This window comes from Coregonus clupeaformis, chromosome 29, assembly GCF_020615455.1.
Source record: "Coregonus clupeaformis isolate EN_2021a chromosome 29, ASM2061545v1, whole genome shotgun sequence".
Taxonomy (NCBI): Eukaryota; Metazoa; Chordata; class Actinopteri; order Salmoniformes; family Salmonidae; genus Coregonus; species Coregonus clupeaformis.
Window position 1 is genome coordinate 59,212,844 of NC_059220.1, and position 21,231 is coordinate 59,234,074.

The following is a 21,231-nucleotide window of genomic DNA, read 5'->3' on the forward strand; positions in this document are numbered from 1 at the left end:
TCCGCCCAGGGAGCTGAACATAAATATAATGGGATTTTATAATCCCTAATCCTAATTTTGAATCTTACTCTCCACCCTTCTCTGACTCCTATTTTGTAGATCACTCGTCCTTGACGGTCAGTATGTCGGGTCGCTTCCCTTTTATTTCTTAATAATGGTAAGGCCATTGCGTAATTGGTGCGGGGTGGTGGTGGATCTTGACATACCAAGACTATTGCAGAGACTATGATGCAGCTCAGGGTCACCCATATTCCCAAAAACCGCCAACCCTCTCCTGCCTTTAGTCCTTCTGCTTGGTACCACCCCATACTCATACCCTAAGAACACACTACAGTGATGATAGGTCGGGGTAGGAGATCTTAGTTAACAGAGGTGACAGAGGTTTAATGTTTCAAATATCACCCAACAAACCGTTCCATCCCACAGCCTAGAAAACACCACCTATGAACTGTTGAAAATTCCCTAAATTCAACATAACAAGAACACACTACAGTGATGATAGGTCGGGGTAGGAGATCTTCGTTAACAGAGGTGACCCCCGGACCCTAATGGTATAGTTCTTCTCTCCAACTCTGCGTGTGTTCAGTGGTGCTTGTATGTGGTCTTACCTTCTTGCAGTGGGTAACATGGACCCAGGTTGCTCTTTCTACTATTCTAATGGCAAAGGCGGTGACCAACAACCTGATAGGGGCCTTCCCAACGGGCCTGCTTCCAGTTTTTCTTCTTTAGGGACTGGATGCTCACCAGTCACCTGGTTAGATAGAGTGGGTCACCTTCTCCTTTAGTTCAACTGTGGGGCACAAAACCTCTGACATACGGATGTGGTTAATAAACTATCTTCACACATGTTCAGCTCTCAATTTCTGACTGCATTCTCTTTCTAGGCTGTATCTAAAAAAATGTTTAAAAAAATAAAAGTATTTTGTCCTCTCCTTCGTATATTATTTAATCCTACCATTAGCCTCTTCCCCCCTCTTGACACATAGCTCTGCTCATGTGTCAATCCTACTACCTACCTAAACAATCACTTAGGTCATTCATCATCGGTCATTCATCATCCAATTGCCATCCCTTATTTATATTTGAGACTGTCCCTTGCTTCTTTATTGCTCCTCCCACTTTCTTTGTCTTTTATGGCGGCTAAATTCGACTTTCATTCAGTTCAGAATCAATTAGTAATCCAATCAATCAATCTCTTATCTTGTAAAAACACTTATGTTTAGTTCAAACTCTGTTCTACCCCGGCTCTCCCGGGCTTGACCTGAAGACTGATGGTTGGACATGACAGGTCCATATTTAAATCTTTCACCCCTAACACCCCCCTTCATGCTGTAATCAATCAAGAAGATAGCAAAGGAGAGACAGGTTTTAGCCTGAACTCTGCTTAACCCTGGTGCCGCTCCCTTCACAATGTTTGAAGAGAGACAAAAGACAGCCATGGATTGAAGTAAGAGCAAGCACTTCGACCCTAGGTCACCTAAGTCTTCTGCCTAGCAACAAAGAATAAAAACCTCTATGTTCGTGATTAACCCAGTTATATCTAATAGCCCACCAAAAAAAATACATCACCATCTTTAAATCACGACCAATGTCATATCCCTCTTTACTCTCTACCATTTGGGTAACATCCCTGATATATTTAGGAAAAGCTAAGACATAAATTGTTCTTCCTCCTCAGAGTTCCAAATGATTTTACCATGGGCTGCCATTGCCTTCCCATAGATAAGATCACTTAATTTACCAGTATGCAGTACATAATGGAGTATCCAAGCTTTACAGCAGTCTATCATTCCCAAAAAGCTCATCATTCTTCATCTATTTCTGGACAGCTAGTCCCTATCTTAAATTATATCAATGATCTAGGCAATAGCTGTTTCGCATTAGATTGTGCCTTCCTCTGATTACTGCAGCTCATTGCATTAATTTAGTTTCAAATACCAACTTGTTGTTTATTAAAGCCTAATAAAAATGAAATGTAAATGACAACATTTGATAATATCTCAACTTACTTCTATCCCGTAAAAGTAATCCAAGATTAGTACAATTGACTAGCAACAGGTATCTTTCATTCAGGGAAAGCTCTCTCCCTCTTCTGTTATTTTAATGTTTCAAATATCACCCAACAAACTGTTCCATCCCACAGCCTAGAAAACAACACCTATGAACTGTTGAAAATTCCCTAAATTCAACATAACAACCCTTTATAAACATCATACTGGGTGTGTTGTTTTTTATTTGAAAAACCCAATTGAAAAACAACAATCAAAGATAGCCAGGCTCAACTTAATTTGGTAGATCACTTTTATGACCTAAATACTGCCTAACTTCACTACTGCTCCCCCTTGCCCTGAGCAACATTCCAATGAGATAAGCTAATCTCTTTCTCCTGGTTATACATTTTGTTAACCTTCAATTACCATCAGTAATCTAAAGATGGTAGTACACACAAAACATGATACAGATATCCCCAGTCCTAACCTATCAATAATGTTTGTATCAATCTAATTCCTCATAACTAATCCATAAAACCACTCAAAATTCCTCGAGTATACAATGATTATTTAATTGATTACCCTAAATCTGCTACATGTGATCTCATCTCAAATGATCCATTATCAATTATTTGATCAACCCCCTAGGAAAATCTGTCTCCCCTTCTATGGTTCCTGTTGAAGTGCTAAGTCAATAGTAGCCAGTTCAAACACCTCACAATTTGGATCAAAGGGTTCTACCTTCTCTCCCTCAAGGACTAGTCACGCCTTCTCTTCCTCACGCTCAAAGCTGGGAAATAGACGTCTGTTAGGCTTCTCTCTCTTTTCTTTCTTTCCTGGCTCTGTCCTGTCTGTTATTCTGCTCATGATGGATTGCATGTCTCTCTGAGGCTATTACACAATTCAGTTATTCTCCCAACATACTCTCCGTGATCGGCCCATGGCAAAAGTGTCCTCTGGGCATCCCCTGAAACCCATTGCCCTCTAATGGCAGCCCAAACCTTACTATTCCTGTTTTGGGGTGGGAATTCCTTCTACCGCTCTGGCCACGTCCTCTGTGTTCATGGCCTGTCTGCTAAATGGCATATTATTATTATTACTGTATATTCCCAATTTACTATTACTTTAATCATTGCAACCTGTTGCATTGATGTTTTAAAAATATAAACCTATTGTTTAATAACTTCATACTTATAACCAATGTTTATTCAATCCATCATCCTAATAGTAAAAACGATATCCCATTGTTCACGTAACGAAACCAAATTATTTTTTTAGAATCCACCACTTATTTTCATACACCACTGGTGTTACTCAACCTATACAATAAAGTAATAACCATTTGAATTCATCTAAGCACTTCCTTCCAGTAAAGTCTTTAGACCTCTACTTGAAATTTTCCTGCTCAATCTAACTCGCTGGACTGTCTCAATATTTCCCCGCTAACCAGAGCCATAAATTATTCTCCTTTGTCCTCAACTCAATTTTCACAGCTCTATCGCCATTTCAGTTTGCTATTCAATTTCTTTAACTGTTCTCTCTGATTCGGCCCTAATTAATAAAACAAATACTTGATATCGTTGATAAGCATACATTTAATGATATTCCTATCATCTGAACTATGTACTGTCTCTTCTTTCCTAAGAAGGAAGATTATTAGGGAAGGTCCCCCCCTTCCCCCCCCCCCTCCCCACTCCTTCCTACACAACGGGGGAGGCGCGGGTACCTTCCCTAATAATCTTCCTTCTTAGGAAATAATGTCATTCGTACTTGTAACATATTTTCATAGTCCTATCTAGAATACTTCTACAGCTATCTAATGCAACTTTTAATACACGTAAAAACTCTCTCTCCCTACACCCATTCCCTATTGAATAAGTGAGTCTTTCTATTTAACCCCCAACCACGCTTCAAATCTTCCATTCAACATCAACAAACCAATACTTAGTAGTATCCGGTTATCATTCATACCAGCCGTTGAATTCCCTCATACACACAGATTTCACCTTATGCCGTTCAAATGCCCAACAAAACCTAATAGTTCAATGGAACCCTCTATTGTCTCTCTACTATTTATACATTACTTCTATCACCACATTAGTTATGGTCCGATTACCCATTTAAACCTTATCACATGATCAAACAACGGCACAACCTTAAACTCATATCGGCCGGCTGGTAGCCCAGTAACCAAGAGCACCGTGTCAGCAACCGAGAGGTCGCCGGTTCTAATCCCCGAGCTGACCAGGCGAAAAATCTGCCGATGTGCCCCCGAGCAAGGCACCCATCCCCAATTGCTCCTGCAAGTCGCTCCGGACAAGAGTGTCTGCTAAATGACAAAAAATGCAAATGTAAATATTCTCTACTTTCTCACCCATGACGTACGTCTACGTTTGGGTGAGAAAGTTCATATGTATATATCGTTAGAAATGTATAGGTACCTCTCAATTAATCGCTTTGTGGTGTTTTTAGACAATTCTTAATCGACACAAATCACTTCTTCAAACATTTTACCCGTGGAACCAAAAAATAGACTGTCATTTCCCGGACATTGCCCTTAGCTCTGCAATCGCGATGGTTATGACCTGTTTTGTTACAGTATTTACACGGGGCCTTACACTCCCTTGCCAAATATCCCTCTTTGTTACAGTTAAAGCACTTCCTCTCTCCTTCGCGCTTCCAAAAGCCATACCCTCGCTGTCTCTAGCCCCTCCCCTCGCTGTTTCTTCAAATCCGTTCCACAGTTTACATGCATCTGCTTAATCATAACTTCTAACTTCTCCACATCGAGATGCCCAATAAATCCATACCTATTCTCCCAAATGGATCCATAAAACATATTTCTTCGATCTCTTCCTAACATATATATTTCATCCCCCGTTAATTCTCTGACCTCTTTAGAATATTTATTTCCCATGGTGGAAAAATAAGAAATCCCCCCGTTTAGTAATAATTCAATCCAGAATTATTTTCCTGGGACTTATTATTAGGTGCGACTCTTGAGCCAATGTTTATGATCTGCTTTTGTAATTAACCATTTAAATTATCCAACCCGTAACCCAGAGTTTTTTTTAAAACCCCAGTTTCATGAAAAGGATCGGACAACCGTTTTTTCTCACGCAACCTATTTTAGTTCCTTCCTTGAAACAATTATCACGTATTTCGATGGATCATTAAGCCTCACACGTATACAACCTTATACGATTACTTGCTAACACTATCCGTAACCTAGAGGTCGTAACTGCTCCAGTTTCATGAAATAGACAGAGTTAGAGCAAATCCCCAGTTGTTTATGCGACTTTCGACTTGTTTAATGTATCTATCTCACACGACGATAATTATCCCCCTTCCTGTTTATATTGTAAACACTGTACCCCGTACAATCTCAATATTAACTAGTTTATTTTGGTGATGGCCATTCACCTTGAGTCATTTCAGACACCCTTCCTCCCTTTAAATTCTCTTATGAGATTTTGGTAACTATTCTCTGCCCTCCACAATAATTACTATTCTTATACAAGTTCAAATAATTACACCAAAATCCATGAATAAAAATTACTGACCTTCTCCTTGCAGTTTGGATTTAAATGCTTTTTCAATCTCGTTAACGTCTTTATCGTTCATAAGATTAATCACCGGCCTGTTTATAACCTTAACGTCGAAGGCCAGGACTATTCTCCACGGATGCAATCATCCGCCCGTGCACGGTTTCGGTGTCCTTAGAACGACAAAGACGTATTTTTGAGATCCGGCTCGAAGGACCACTTGTCATGAGAATTTCTATCTCTAATTCAACCTAAGCTTGAATCATTACCAGGGGTTGTAAGGCTCTGGTTTTAATCATAAATGATTCAAGGTCCACAACCAGCAAGAATGATCTGTATTTTTATTAATGGAGAGCTCTGCCGCCAAAACCCATACATACAGTTTTATACCCCTTGACACACAAAGGCACTTTGCTCCGCCCACCTTTAGGAGGCTTTTTTAAACCCATTTTCTCAGTCCCCTTCACCCTGGAATGTTTAGTCCCGCCCCCCTCTGTTAGTGGGTTGCCACTACATTATAACTCTTAACACCGTTCACACATTTATACTGTATTTGGGGTGAAATTATTTAGTCATTATTCTTAAAATACAAATTAATCTAACATTTACAAAAACTGGGGGCAGGCCAACGCCAGGCAGAGGTCAGTAATCAAGAGCAGAGTCCGAAAGGTACAGAAACAGCAGGCAGGCTCAGGGTCAGGACAGGCATAATGGTCAAAAAACCTAGAGCAAAACAGGAGTACGGGAAGAACGCTGGTAGGCTTGACGAGACAAGACGAACTGGCAACAGACAAACAGAGAACACAGGTATAAATACACAGGGGATACTGGGGAAGATGGGTGACACCTGGAGGGGGGTGGAAACAAGCACAAAGACAGGTGAAACAGATCAAGGTGTGACAGTATGTTTGTATCAGCTTTGCACATCTGGATTTGGGGATTTTCTCCCATTTTTCCTTGCAGATTTTCTCAAGCTCCGTTAAGTTAGATGGGGAGTGGCTGTGAACAGCAATCTTCAAGTCTTTCCACTGATTTTCAACGGGATTCAAGTATGGGCTTTGGCTGGGCCTTTCACATTCTTGTTCTGAATCCATTCCAGCATTGCTTTGGCTGTATGCTTGGGGTCATTGTCCTGTTGGAACGTAAATCTTCGCTCCCAGTTTAAGGTCGTTTTCACTCTGAAGCAGGTTCTCATCAAGGATGTACCTGTACAGTGCATTCGGAAAGTATTCAGACCCCTTCAACTTTTCCACATTTTGTTACGTTACAGCCTTATTCTAATTGTATTTTATTTGATCAGACCACAGAATATTTTGCCTTATGCTCTCACAGTCTACCACGTGCATTTTTGCAAACTCCAGGCTTGCTGTCATGTGTCTTTTTATTCAGGAGTGGCTTCCGTCTGGCCACTTTTCCATAAAGCCCAGATTGGTGGTGCTGTAGAGACTGTTGTCCTTCTGGCAGGTTCTCCCATCTCAGCCAAGATAATCTGTAGTTCTGTCATTGGGTTCTTGATCACCTCCCTAACCAAGGTCCTTCTTTCCTGGTTGCTTAGTTTACTCGGACGGCCAGCTCTAGGCAGAGTCTGGGTAGGTCCATATTTGTTCAATTTCCCAATGAGGGAGACCACTGTGCTCCTGAAAACATTTAACACTCTAGATATTGTTTTCTACCCTTCCCCCAGTGCTTTCAGAAAGTATTCATACCCCTTGACTTATTCCACATTTTGTTATATTACAGCCTGAATTCAAAATGGATTACATATATGTTATTTCTCACCCATCTACACACAATACCCCATAATGACAAAGTGAAAACATGTTTTTAGAAATCTTAGCAAATCATTGAAAATGAAATACAGAAATCTAATTTACATAGGTATTCTACACTATGTAGAAGCACCTTTAGCGGCGATTACTGCTGTGAGTCTTTTTGGGTAAGTCTCTAAGAGCTTTCTTTACACTCCTGGATTGTACAGTATTTGCCCAAATTCTTCAAGCTCTGTCAAGTTGATTGTTGATCATGGCTAGACAGCCATTTTCAAGTCTTGCCATAGATTTTCAAGCTATTTTAAGTCAAAACTATAACTAGGCCACTGAGGAACATTCAATGTCATCTTGGTAAGCAACTCCAGTACAGAGTTGGCCTTTTGTTTTAGGTTATTGTCCTGCTGAAAGGTGATTTAATCTCCCAGTGTCTGTTGGAAAACAGACTGAACCAGGTTTTCCTCTAGGATTTTGCCTGTGCTTATAGCTGTATTCTGTTAATTTTTATCCTAAACATTCTTCCTAGTTCTTGCCAATGACAAGTATACCCATAACATGATGCAGCCAACACCATGCTTGAAAATATGAAGAGTGGTACTTGGTGATGTGTTGTGTTGGATTTGCCCCAAACATAACGCTTTGTATTCAGGACAAAAAGTTAATTTAATTACCACATTTTTACAGTATTACTTAAGTGCCTTGTTGCAAACAGGATGCATGTTTTGGAATATTTTCATTATGTACAGGCTTCCTTTTCACTCTGTCATTTAGGTTAGTATTGTGGAGTAACTACAATGTTGTTGATCCATCCTCAGTTTTCTCATATCACAACCATTAAACTCTGTTTTAAAGTCACCATTGGCCTCATGGTGAAATCCCTGAGCAGTTTCCTTCCTCTCCGGCAACTGCGTTAGGAAGGACGCCTGTATCTTTGTAGTGACTGGGTGTATTGATACACCATCCAAAGTGTAATGAATAACTTCACCATGGTCAAAGGGATATTCAGCATGTACTTTTTAAATTTTTACCCATCTACCAATCGGTGCCTTTCTTTGCGAGGCATTGAAAAACCTCCCTGGTCTTTGTAGTTGAATCTGTGCTTGAAATTCACTACTCGATTGAGGGACCTTACAGATAATTGCATGCGTGGGGTACATAATGGGGTAGTCATTCAAAAATCATGTTAACCACTATTATTGAACACGGAATGAGTCCATGCAACTTACAGTGCATTCGGAAAGTATTCAGACCCCTTCCCTTTTTCCACATTTTGTTAGGTTACAGCCTTATTCTAAAATGGATTAAATACATTTTCCCCCTCATCAATGTAAAGACAATAAGTGTTATGCAATGTTGCCACAAAAAGAAAGTTAAAGCTCAAAAACACAATGCATATTGACAAAGCAAAAACAGTAGAACAATTTACCAGCCTCAGAAATTGCAGCCCAAATAAATGCTTCACAGAGTTCAAGTAACAGACACATCTCAACATCAGCTGTTCAGAGGAGACTGCATGAATCAGGCCTTCATGGTCGAATTGCTGCAAAGAAACCACTACTAAAGGACACCAATAAGAAGAAGAGACTTGCTTGGGCCAAGAAACACAAGCAATGGACATCAAACCGGTGGAAATCTGTCCTTTGGTCTGATGAGTCCAAATTTGAAATGTTTGGTTCCAACCACTGTGTCTTTGTGAGATGCAGAGTAGGTGAACGGATGATCTCCGCATGTGTGGTTCCCACCGTGAAGCATGGAGGAGGAGGTGTGATGGTGTTGGGGTGCTTTGCTGTTGACACTGTTGGTGATTTATATAGAATTCAAGGCACACTTAACCAGCATGGCTACCACAGCATTCTGCAGCGTTACGTAATCCCATCTGGTTTGTGCTTAGTGGTACTATCATTTGTTTTTCAACAGGACAATGACCCAACACACCTCCAGGCTGTATAAGGGCTATTTGACCAAGAAGGAGAGTGATGGAGTGCTGCATCAGAAGACCTGGCCTCCACAATCACCCAACCTCAACCCAATTGAGATGGTTTGGGGTGAGTTGGATCGCAGAGTGAAGGAAAAGCAGCCAACAAGTGCTCAGCATAAGTGGGAACTCCTTCAAGACTGTTGGAAAAGCATTCCAGGTGAAGCTGGTTGAGAGAATGCCAACAGTGTGCAATGCTGTCATCAAGCAAAGGGTGGCTACTTTGAAGAATCTAAAATCTAAAATATATTTTGATTTGTTTAACACTTTTTTGGTTACTACATGATTCCATATGTGCTATTTCATAGTTTTGATGTCTTCACTATTATTCTACAATGTAGAAAATAATAAAAATAAAGAAAAACCCTGGAATGAGTAGGTGTGTCCAAACTTTTGACTGGTACTGTATGTATTCAGACCCTTTGCTATGAGCCTCGAAATTGAGCTCAGGTGCATTCGGTTTCCATTGATCATCCTTGAGATGTTTCTACGACTTGATTGGAGTTCACCTGTGGTAAATTCAATTGATTGAACATGATTTGGAAAGGCACACACCTGTCTATATAAGGTCCCACAGTTGACAGTACATGTCAGAGAAAAAACCAAGCCATGAGGATGAAGGAATTGTCCGTAGAACTCCGAGACAGGATTGTGTCGAGGCAGAGATCTGGGGAAGGGTACCGAAACATTTCTGCAGCATTGAAGGTCCCCAAGAACACAGTGGCCTCCATCATTCTTAAATGGAAGAAGTTTGGAACCACCAAGACTCTTCCTAGAGCTGGTCGCACAGCCAAACTGAGCAATCGGGATAGAAGGGCCTTGGTCAGGGAAGTGACCAAGAACCCGATGGTCACGCTGACAGATTTGCAGAGTTCCTCTGTGGAGATGGGAGAACCTTACAGAAGGACAACCATCTCTGCAGCACTCCAACAATCAGGCCTTTATGGTAGAGTGGCCAGACGGAAGCCACTCCTCAGTAAAAGGCACAGGAAACCTGGCACCATCCCTACGGTGAAGCATGGTGGTGGCAGCATCATGCTGTGGGGATGTTTTTCAGCAGAAAGGACTGGGAGACTAGTCAGGATTGAGGGAAAGATGAACGGAGCAAAGTACAGAGAGATCCTTGATGAAAACCTGCTCCAGAGCGTTCAGGACCTCAGACGGGTCGAAGGTTTACCTTCCAACAGAACAACAACCCTAAGCACACAGCCAAGACAATGCAGGAGTGTCTTCGGGACAAGTCTCTGAATGTCCTTGAGTGGCCCAGCCAGAGCCCGGACTTGAACCCGATCGAACATCTCTGGAGAGACCTGAAAATAGCTGTGCAGCGATGCTCTCCATCCAACCTGACAGAGCTTGAGAGGATCTGCAGAGAAGAATGGGAAAAACTCCCCAAATACAGGTGTGCCAAGCTTGTAGCGTCATACCCAAAAAGACTCAAGGCTCTAATCGCTGCCAAAGGTTCAAGAAAGTACTGAGTAAAGGGTCTGAATTACATTTACATTTACATTTTAGTCATTTAGCAGACGCTCTTATCCAGAGCGACTTACAGGAGCAATTAGGGTTAAGTGCCTTGCTCAAGGGCACATTAACGTCATTTAGCAGACGCTCTTAGCCAGAGCGACTCGCAAATTGGTGCGTTCACCCTATAGCCAGTGGGATAACCACTTTACAATTTGGGGGGGTAGAAGGATTACTTTATCCTATCCCAGGTATTCCTTAAAGAGGTGGGGTTTCAAATGTCTCCGGAAGGTGGTGAGTGACTCCGCTGTCCTGGCGTCGTGAGGGAGCTTGTTCCACCATTGGGGTGCCAGAGCAGCGAACAGTTTTGACTGGGCTGAGCGGGAACTATGCTTCCGCAGAGGAAGGGAGCCAGCAGGCCAGAGGTGGATGAACGCAATGCCCTCGTTTGGGTGTAGGGACTGATCAGAGCCTGAAGGTACAGAGGTGCCGTTCCCCTCACTGCTCCATAGGCAAGCACCATGGTCTTGTAGCGGATGCGAGCTTCAACTGGAAGCCAGTGGAGTGTGCGGAGGAGGGGGGTGACGTGAGAGAACTTGGGAAGGTTGAACACCAGACGGGCTGCGGCATTCTGGATGAGTTGTAGGGGTTTAATGGCACAGGCAGGGAGGCCAGCCAACAGCGAGTTGCAGTAGTCCAGCCGGGGAGATGACAAGTGCCTGGATTAGGACCTGTGCCGCTTCCTGTGTAAGGCAGGGTCGTACTCTCCGAATGTTGTAGAGCATGAACCTGCAGGAGCGGGTCACCGCCTTGATGTTGGCGGAGAACGACAGGGTGTTGTCCAGGGTCACGCCTAGGCTCTTCGCACTCTGGGAGGAGGACACAGCGGAGTTGTCAACCGTGATGGCGAGATCATGGAACGGGCAGTCCTTCCCCGGGAGGAAGAGCAGCTCCGTCTTGCCAGAGGTTCAGCTTGAGGTGGTGATCCGTCATCCATACTGATATGTCTGCCAGACATGCAGAGATGCGATTCGCCACCTGGTTATCAGAAGGGGGAAAGGAGAAGATTAGTTGTGTATCGTCAGCGTAGCAATGATAGGAAAGGCCATGTGAGGATATGACAGAGCCAAGTGACTTGGTGTATAGGGAGAAAAGGAGAGGGCCTAGAACTGAGCCCTGGGGACACCAGTGGTGAGAGCACGTGGTGCGGAGACAGCTTCTCGCCACGCCACTTGGTAGGAGCGACCGGTCAGGTAGGACGCAATCCAGGAGTGAGCCGCGCCGGAGATGCCCAGCTCGGAGAGGGTGGAGAGGAGGATCTGATGGTTCACAGTATCAAAGGCAGCAGACAGGTCTAGAAGGACAAGAGCAGAGGAGAGAGAGTTAGCTTTAGCAGTGTGGAGAGTCTCCGTGACACAGAGAAGAGCAGTCTCAGTTGAATGACCAGTCCTGAAACCTGATTGGTTTGGATCAAGAAGGTCATTCTGAGAGAGATAGCAAGAGAGTTGGCTAAAGACGGCACGCTCAATAGTTTTGGAAAGAAAAGAAAGAAGGGATACTGGTCTGTAGTTGTTGACGTCAGTGGGGTCGAGTGTTGTTTTTTGAGAAGGGGAGCAACTCTCGCTCTCTTGAAGACGGAAGGGACATGGCCAGCGGTCAAGGATGAGTTGATCAACGAGGTGAGGTAGGGGAGAAGGTCACCGGAGATGGTCTGGAGAAGGGAGGAGGGGATGGGGTCAAGCGGGCAGGTTGTTGGGCGGCCTGCAGTCACAAGTCGCAGGATTTTATCTGGAGAGAGAGGGGAGAAAGAAGTCAAAGCATAGGGTAGGGCAGTGTGAGCAGGACCAGCAGTGTCATTAGACTTAACAAACGAGGATCGGATGTCGTCAACCTTCTTTTCAAAGTGGTTGACGAAGTCATCCACAGAGAGAGAGGGGGGGGAGGATTCAGGAGGGAGGAAAATGTGGCAAAGAGCTTCCTAGGGTTAGAGGCAGATGCTTGGAATTTAGAGTGGTAGAAGGTGGCCTTAGCAGCAGAAACAGATGAAGAAAATGTAGAGAGGAGGGAGTGAAAAGATGCCAGGTCGGCAGGGAGTTTAGTTTTCTTCCATTTCCGCTCCGCTGCCCGGAGCTCTGTTCTGTGAGCTCGCAATGAGTCATCAAGCCACGGAGCTGGAGGGGAGGACCGAGCCGGCCGGGAGGATAGGGGACACAGAGAGTCAAAGGATGCAGAAAGGGAGGAGAGGAGGGTTGAGGAGGCAGAATCAGGAGATTGGAGGGAGAAGGATTGAGCAGAGGGAAGAGATGATAGGATGGAAGAGGAGAGAGTAGTGGGAGAGAGAGAGCGAAGGTTGCGGGCGGCGCATTACCATCTGTGTAGGGGCAGAGTGAGTAGTGTGGGAGGAGAGCGAGAGAGAAAAGGAAACAAAGTAGTGGTCGGAGACATGGAGGGGAGTTGCAGTGAGATTAGTAGAGGAGCAGCATCTAGTGAAGATGAGGTCAAGCGTATTGCCTGCCTTGTGAGTAGGGGGGACGGTGAGAGGGTGAGGTCAAAAGAGGAGAGGAGTGGAAAGAAGGAGGCAGAGAGAAATGAGTCAAATGTGGACATAGGGAGGTTGAAATCCCCCAAAACTGTGAGGGGTGAGCCATCCTCAGGGAAGGAACTTATCAAGGCGTCAAGCTCATTGATGAACTCTCCAAGGGAACCTGGAGGGCGATAGATGACAAGGATATTAAGCTTAAATGGGCTAGTGACTGTGACAGCATGGAATTCAAATGAGGAGATAGACAGATGGGTTAGGGGAAAAATTGAGAATGTCCACTTGGGAGAGATGAGGATTCCTGTACCACCACCCCTCTGACCAGATGCTCTCGGGGTATGCGAGAACACATGGTCAGACGAGGAGAGAGCAGTAGGAGTAGCAGTGTTTTCAGTGGTGATCCATGTTTCCGTCAGCGCCAGGAAGTCGAGGGACTGGAGGTTGGCATAGGCTGGGATGAAGTCAGCTTTGTTGGCAGCAGAACGGCAGTTCCAGAGGCTGCCTGCGACCTGGAACTCCAGGTGTGGGGTGCGTGCGGGGACCACCAGGTTAGAGAGGCAGCAGCCACGCGGTGTGGTGCGTTTGTGTAGCCTGTGCAGAGAGGAGAGAACAGGGATAGGCAGAGGCATAGTTGACAGGCTGTAGCAAATGGCTACAAAAATGCAGAGGAGATCGGAATGAAATGAGCTAAGCATCTGGGAGAGGAGAGAGCAGGGCCTCCCTCACCAAAAACTTCTACCTCAGAAACTAAAATTGTTTCACTGAACCACCCGAACAAAAACTCTCCCAACTTCCACCTTTAGAAATCAGAATTGTTGTGAACCACAGCGGTTCAATGTTTAAAGGAATAGACTCAACCCACTTTATTCAGCTAGCTAACTATGACACCATAGCTAACTAGCAAGCTAGCATCCAATAACAATAACACACCGTTTAGCACCAACACTTGGTCACAACAAACCACCAATAGTGTGATAACACACTAAACAGATCATTCGTGTCTGTGTCAAGTTCCTTTCATGACGCAGCAATGATTAAACGTTGGCTAGCTAGGACAAGTATATTGTATTTGGCTACTACCGTACAGTTAGCTGGTCGTGTTGGGTAGCTAGCAATGGCCACTGTGTTGACTTTGTTTGAAGAACGGCTAGCTAGCTAGCTTCGTGCTACACCCGGCACACAATGGCTATTGTGTTGACTCTGACTCTGTTCGAACAGCCGGCACGGCCGAAGACACTGCCAAGACACACCAATAGTGTGATAACACACTAAACAGATCATTCGTGTCTGTGTCAAGTTCCTTTCATGACGCAGCAATGATTAAACGTTGGCTAGCTAGGACAAGTATATTGTATTTAGCTACTACAGTACAGTTAGCTGGTCGTGTTGGGTAGCTAGCAATGGCCACTGTGTTGACTTTGTTTGAAGAACGGCTAGCTAGCTAGCTTCGTGCTACCCCCGGCACACAATGGCTACTGTGTTGACTCTGACTCTGTTCGAAAAAAACAGCTAGTTAGCTCGCTTCGTGCTACAGCCGGCACGGCCGAAGACACTGCCAACCTACAGTAACTAACCACAACAACCCACGATGCCTAGCTATGACGCCGTAGCTAACTAGCAAGCTAGCATCCATTAACACACAATTTAGCACCAATACTTGGTTACAACAAACTGCCAAGAGTGTGTTAGCACACTAAACAGATAATTCATGTCCGTGTCTAGTTGAATCTTTATGTAAATGTGATTTTTAATACATTTGCTACAATTTCTAAAAACCTGTTTTTGCTTTGTCATTATGGGGTATTGTGTGTAGATTGAGGAGGGGGGGAAATGATTTAATCCATTTTAGAAGAAGGCTGTAAGGTAACAAAATGTGGAAAAAGTCAAGGGGTCTGAATACTTTCAAACTGCACTGTATTATGCGATTTGTTAAGCACATTTTTACTCCTAAACTCATTTAGGAATGCCTTTAGAAAGGGGTTGAATACTTACTGACTGAAGACGTTCTCTTTTAATTTTTTATTAATTTAAAAAAGGTTCTACAAACAAAATTCCATTTTTACATTATGGGGTATTGTGTGTAGATCAGTGACACACAATCTCAATGTAATACATTTTAAATTCAGGCTGTAACACAACAAAATGTGGAAAAAGTAAAGGGGTGTGAATACTTTCTGAAGGGACTGTATTCCTCATCACAATTCTATCTCTGAGATCTGGGCTCCCGAGTGGCGCAGCGATCTAAGGCACTGCATCTCAGTGCTTGAGGCGTCACTACAGACCCCCTGGTTCGATTCCAGGCTGTATCACAACCGGCCGTGATTGGGAGTCCCATAGGGCGGCGCACAATTGGCCCAGAGTCGTCCGGATTTGGCCGGTGTAGGCCGTCATTGTAAATAAGAATTTGTTCTTAACTGACTTGCCTAGTTAAATAAAGGTTAAATAAAAAATAAATGAATAAAATCTACTGACTGTTCCTTGGAATTACAGATAATTGTATGTGTGGGTTACAGAGATGAAGTAGTCGTTCAAAAATTTTGTTAAACACTATTATTGCAGTCCATGCAACTTATTATGTGAGTTGGTTAGCAAATTACTACTCCTGAACGTATTTATTTAGGCTTGCCATAACAAACATTGAATACTTATTGACTCAAGACATTTCAGCTTTTCTTTTTTAATTAATTTGAAAACATTTTTAAAAACACAATTCCACTTTGACATTATGGGGTATTGTGTGTAGGCCAGTGACAAAAAATCACAATGTAATAAATTTTTAATTCAGGCTGTAACACGACAACATTATTGAGAAAGTCAAGGGGTGTAAATACTTTCAGAAGGCACTGTATGTGAAAACAATGATTTTCTATGTTCTGTATTGAAAAAGAAAGTGTCCTAAGAAAATGACCCCATAGGATGTCATCAGAGGTCATTTTCAAATAAATTCAGTGATTTCCAAAAGTCTGTGAGTGTGATCCTCTTACCTCTTTAAGGCATAATACTTGAGGGAGCTGATTATATGACAGTGAGTGAGTAGGGCAGTCTGAATGACAGTCAGGGTGCTTATGTTTAGTAATCCCTAACCCTCTGACCATGATATTAACCTCTGACTACTTGACATGACCTTTGACCCATGTTTCACAGACACCGCACCGAGAGGTCGGGGCAGGGCGAGGGAACGAGGGAATTGTCCCAGAATCCATGCCTCACATGCCATCTCTCTCATGCCAGGAGCTGCCAGTCAAGGTGCATGTTGGAAAACCCAGCAAAGGTGAGAAACATAATTTTGCTCTGTCACACTTATCCAAAGAACTCTGTCACACTAATTTACTCTATATACGAACGAGACAAGGACTTTCCAGAAACAGTAAGGGTCAAGGTTCACTCCAACAACGTCACACATGGGAATCTGTAGTACTATGGGAATCTTGAGTTCACAGGGGTTCTGTTGTCACTCATACAGTACATGTCTTTGGAGGAAGCAGTTCAGTTACAGATGTAGGATCTTAATTTCATCACTCTTTTGTTGCTGATAATTTTCCTGCACAGCTGGAAATGCAAACTTGTAGTGTATTCAAGGTTTAAAAAGTATTCTAAAGTTTGTAGTTAACACTTTAAAATGTCAGACTTGCTTTGCCCTAATAAAAAATGTATCAACCTCTACAAAATTCATTATAATCCACATAATAATTCACATTTCCTGTTGCTGCAAGATTATTTTCATTTTCTAGCAAACTGGCTCAAATTAAGATCCTACATCTATAGTTGTCAGACAGATCATGCTTTTCACTAGTGTCAGACACTCACACATGCACCCAGAACAAGAAACCACACGCTGAAACACTGAAATCAACCAACCAGGCTCCTTGAGGAATGTGGAGGCATGATTGCCCTACGGCCCTCCCCCAATCAGAAGGAGAGAGAGAAGGTTGCTGATATATCTAGTTCTCAACATGAGGGAGCGCTGGCCGTGCGCTATGAAGGGCATCAGTGTTATGTTTTACACACTGCTACACTGCTCCCATCTGGAGGGAGCAGCTGCTGCAGGAATCTCCCATCATCCTCTGTTTCACACTTCTCATTCTCTCATTCACTCCTTCACACTGTACATACTACTCACACACTACTGAACACTTCCACTGCTATGCGGAATGATGTCTAAAACCTTTACTCTACTAGAGTGTCGCATAGGTATTGAGGTATTTGTTATGAGGGGGAATACTGCTATTCAATGAGAGTGTAGCAGATTGTTCCCTACTTCTCCTTAGTACAATATTTGTAAGTATTTGCTGCCATAGGCTCTGAATAGACCTGAATAGACACTTGTACGCATGCACACCCACAAAGAAACAAACTCACAAAGGGCCGTGCTTGTTTGGATTTGGATGATACTGTTGCTTGGGATTGTTTCAGGGTCACAGACACTACAGCTATAAATACTGTAGGTTTCTTAGTTGTCTGCATGTTTTTTTAAACTTTATTTTCTCTCTTTTTTCTTGTTGACTGGACCAAAACCCAGATGTTCACTCCAAGCGTGGTCAAATGTTGTGTAATCCACAAGCCACATTTTCTCCTCCAGTTTTGGAAAGTTTTGTCTGGAGGTGGGAGGGTGTTGGAGGATAATGATGACCTCAGCAATGTAATTTTTCTCTGAGGTCCTGGCAATAGTAGGCAGTATATGTTAGTACAGTAGAAGAGTTCTAAATCTGTTTTAGATTCTCCTTCTTTGATACACTCTGTTTTATCTTGAGGTCCTTCTTTCTATACTATAGGCACCACTTGACTGGTCAATGGATTGTACAGTAACATTTGCAGCGACACGTCGTTTTAATGTCATATATTTAACAATTTTGAACATCCAAGCTCTCTCGCTCTCTAAAACAAAGGGTCATAAAAGTGGCCCTTCACACCTAGGTACGATACAATGTTACCTCACAGGACTACAAAAGGACTCTGCTGTCTCCCACCTCACTCTCTTATCCTGCTGGACCTCTCAAGCTGGACCTCTCTCTCAAGGAGGGAGAAGAACCTCCATCTTCAGTAGGCTGACCACAGGGCCTGGACCTTCGCCTTTAATGGCAAGAACTGGTGAATTTAGGTTAGGGAAAGTACCTTTTTAAGGAATAGTACCTGTAATCCAGTACAGAAATTGGTGCGGAAGAGCCCATGCACTAAACAGTCTCAGAAGGAGACAGTCTTTAAAGAGCTAGTGTAGCCTGAACAGTACATTTAAGCTAACCTTCTTCAAGGAAAGAAGGAGAAGATGATTTAGAGCACAGCCTCTGCAACTCAAAGGAAGAGCCAGCAGACAGAGCAACCAGGGACACAACCCAAAGGAGCAGCCCACGAGGGACCTTCCAAACTCAGAGGAAAGGAGCAAGAAACCACCACCAAGGAACCCCTCAACTCAGGACAAAGGACACACCGCCATCTTTCCTTTGTTCACTTCCATGTGGCCTAACCAGAGCCAAGGACAACAGACTTTGTTCACAGACTGAGTATCACATCTTTAATATTCAGATATCTTGAGGTCTCTTTCTTGTCTTTCATTCTATTTCCTACCTTTTCATGATCACGCTCATTATGTTTGTAAATATTTTGATTAGCGTTATTAAATGTTGATTGTATAAAGAACTTGTGTTTGTCTAGTTATTCTGGGAAAGAACTCCAATTGATTCTCAAATAATTCATACCTTCAGATTAAATCAATGTATTGCTATTATTCTAATTGTAGTCTTATAGAGTTATTGTAAATAACTCACAAGTCAGGCCTTCTTAGAAGACCAATTTTGTCCAAGGAAGGACTGGTGCCCCGTTAATCATTTCATAGTAATAAGTGTAGACACTACCTTACACATTTAATATTTTGAACTCAAGTTACACAAACTGTATAATGAGTCAGTGTGTAGGAATGTCTTCTATCTGAGGGTAGTTTAAATATGGGTTGCTAGTTATTTGAATGGTGATAGAGGATTAAGGAGTTGATAGTTAGAGGAGCAGGTTAAGCTGAGGGTTGAAATTGCTTTGAAAGGAGCAGGTCTCTCCGTTACTCAGTAGGATTGGCCTCTCCCCTCTCTGGTAACCCAATGCTGGGCTAGCTACACTACCTCATGGCCAGGGCTGCATGCCTGTCATCACACAGCACAAAGCAGGATGAACATACACACGCACATAGCAGCGAGGGTGCACTTGTTATTCAAACATGTAGATAGTGAGCGACTTACTTTGTAATGCCATCTTGGTTTTGGTGTCATTCTCATACTACACACACCACATGAAAGGTGCTGATAATGTAAAAAAAACAATCACTGTCACTGTTGATTAGTCACTCTGTGTGTCTCTGTGTGCCAGTGTATTGCACAGGGTGTAATATGTAACCAGATCTGTTAGAATGGTAGTATGCCCTGGATTAAGGAGTCTGGCACAAGGCATGTGGAGCCTCCAGCAGCTACTGCCTACTGGGCACTGGGCAGGGGGCTGAGGGAGAGGCTGGGTGGCAGGGCAGGGGGCTGAGGGAGAGGCTGGGTGGCAGGGCAGGGGGCTGAGGGAGAGGCTGGGTGGCAGGGCAGGGGGCTGAGGGAGAGGCTGGGTGGCAGGGCAGGGGGCTGAGGGAGAGTCTGGGTGGCAGGGCAGGGGGCTGAGGGAGAGGCTGGGTGGCAGGGCAGGGGGATGAGGGAGAGGCTGGGTGGCAGGGCAGGGGGCTGAGGGAGAGGCTGGGTGGCAGGGCAGGGGGCTGAGGGAGAGGCTGGGTGGCAGGGCAGGGGGCTGAGGGAGAGACTGGGTGGCAGGGCAGGGGGCTGAGGTAGAGGTTGGGTGGCAGGGCAGGGCAGGGGGCTGAGGGAGAGGCTGGGTGGCAGGGCAGGGGGCTGAGGGTGAGTCTGGGTGGCAGGACAGGGGGCTGAGGGAGTGGCTGGGTGGCAGGGCAGGGGGCTGAGGGTGAGGCTGGGTGGCAGGGCAGGGGGATGAGGGAGAGGCTGGGTGGCAGGGCAGGGGGCTGAGGGTGAGGCTCGGTGGCAGGGCAGAGGGTACAGGTCACCTGGGTGGCAGGGCAGGGGACTGAGGGAGAGGGATGACCTGACACGGGACAGGGTGGCTTGGTATGCAACAGGGTGCTGAGGGAGATGGACCGCCTGGATGGGTGAGAAGGACCAGGACATGGCTAGGTTACATCTGAGTACATGGCTTGAGTTACTACTGTGTAGTACAGGATGTGGTTGAGAAGAGATTAACTCTGTCCCTTAGGTTGAGGATGTGTGTGTTGGAGGAGGTTGGAGATCTGTGGGCTCAGCTTTGGCTGAGTGGTGGGTGGAGGGAGGAGTTGGTGTGTGGTAGATAAACTGAGTTTGCACATTAAGAGGTATGATTTCAAGGTTAAGATGGTGTATTTTGAAAGACTAGCGCTGTGAGAAAGGGCAGAAAGTTGCATAGATGTTTAAATCTCACAAGCTGTCCCCAGATCTGTTCCTGGACTGATGTCAGTTGGCCTTCCTTATTTTACTCAGTGCTCGTAATATGTTTAATTTCACCATAGTGGGTTTTTGGACCACAGACTTTTAGGCTTAGGAAATCCCCAGAAACATTGAATCACAGTATAATTCAAATAGGAAATCTGGCCCATTATCAGTACTGGAAGGCTTTTTTGGATGAAGTTGGTCCTATGCATCAGTTTGGACCAGAGAGGATCTCTTTTGGCTGAAGTGGTTGTTGTTGGTTTAGGAATTAACTCACATACAGTACCAGTCAAAAGTTTGGACACACCTACTAATTCCAGGGTTTTTCTTTATTTTTACTATTTTCTACATTGTACAATAATAGTGAAGACATCTGTCACGGACGTTGAAGGACGGGTCAGACCAAGGCGCAGCGTGAAATGCATACATGTTTATTTTATAAAATAAACACACGAACAAAAACAACGTAACGTGAAGTCCTCAGGCTAAACACCATACAAGCC

The 21,231-nt window shown here is 44.0% G+C and overlaps 1 protein-coding gene across 1 annotated transcript in view; it reads left to right on the forward strand.

The window, feature by feature from the left end:
• The window catches only part of LOC121576742 (zinc finger CCHC domain-containing protein 14), a 63,450-nt gene that overhangs the window by 15,929 nt on the left and 26,290 nt on the right, over positions 1-21,231 (forward strand). The window contains exon 2 of the mRNA XM_041890140.2: positions 16,422-16,548. Coding sequence (XP_041746074.2) covers positions 16,422-16,548 — 127 coding nt within the window. The remainder of the gene's footprint in view (positions 1-16,421; positions 16,549-21,231) is intronic.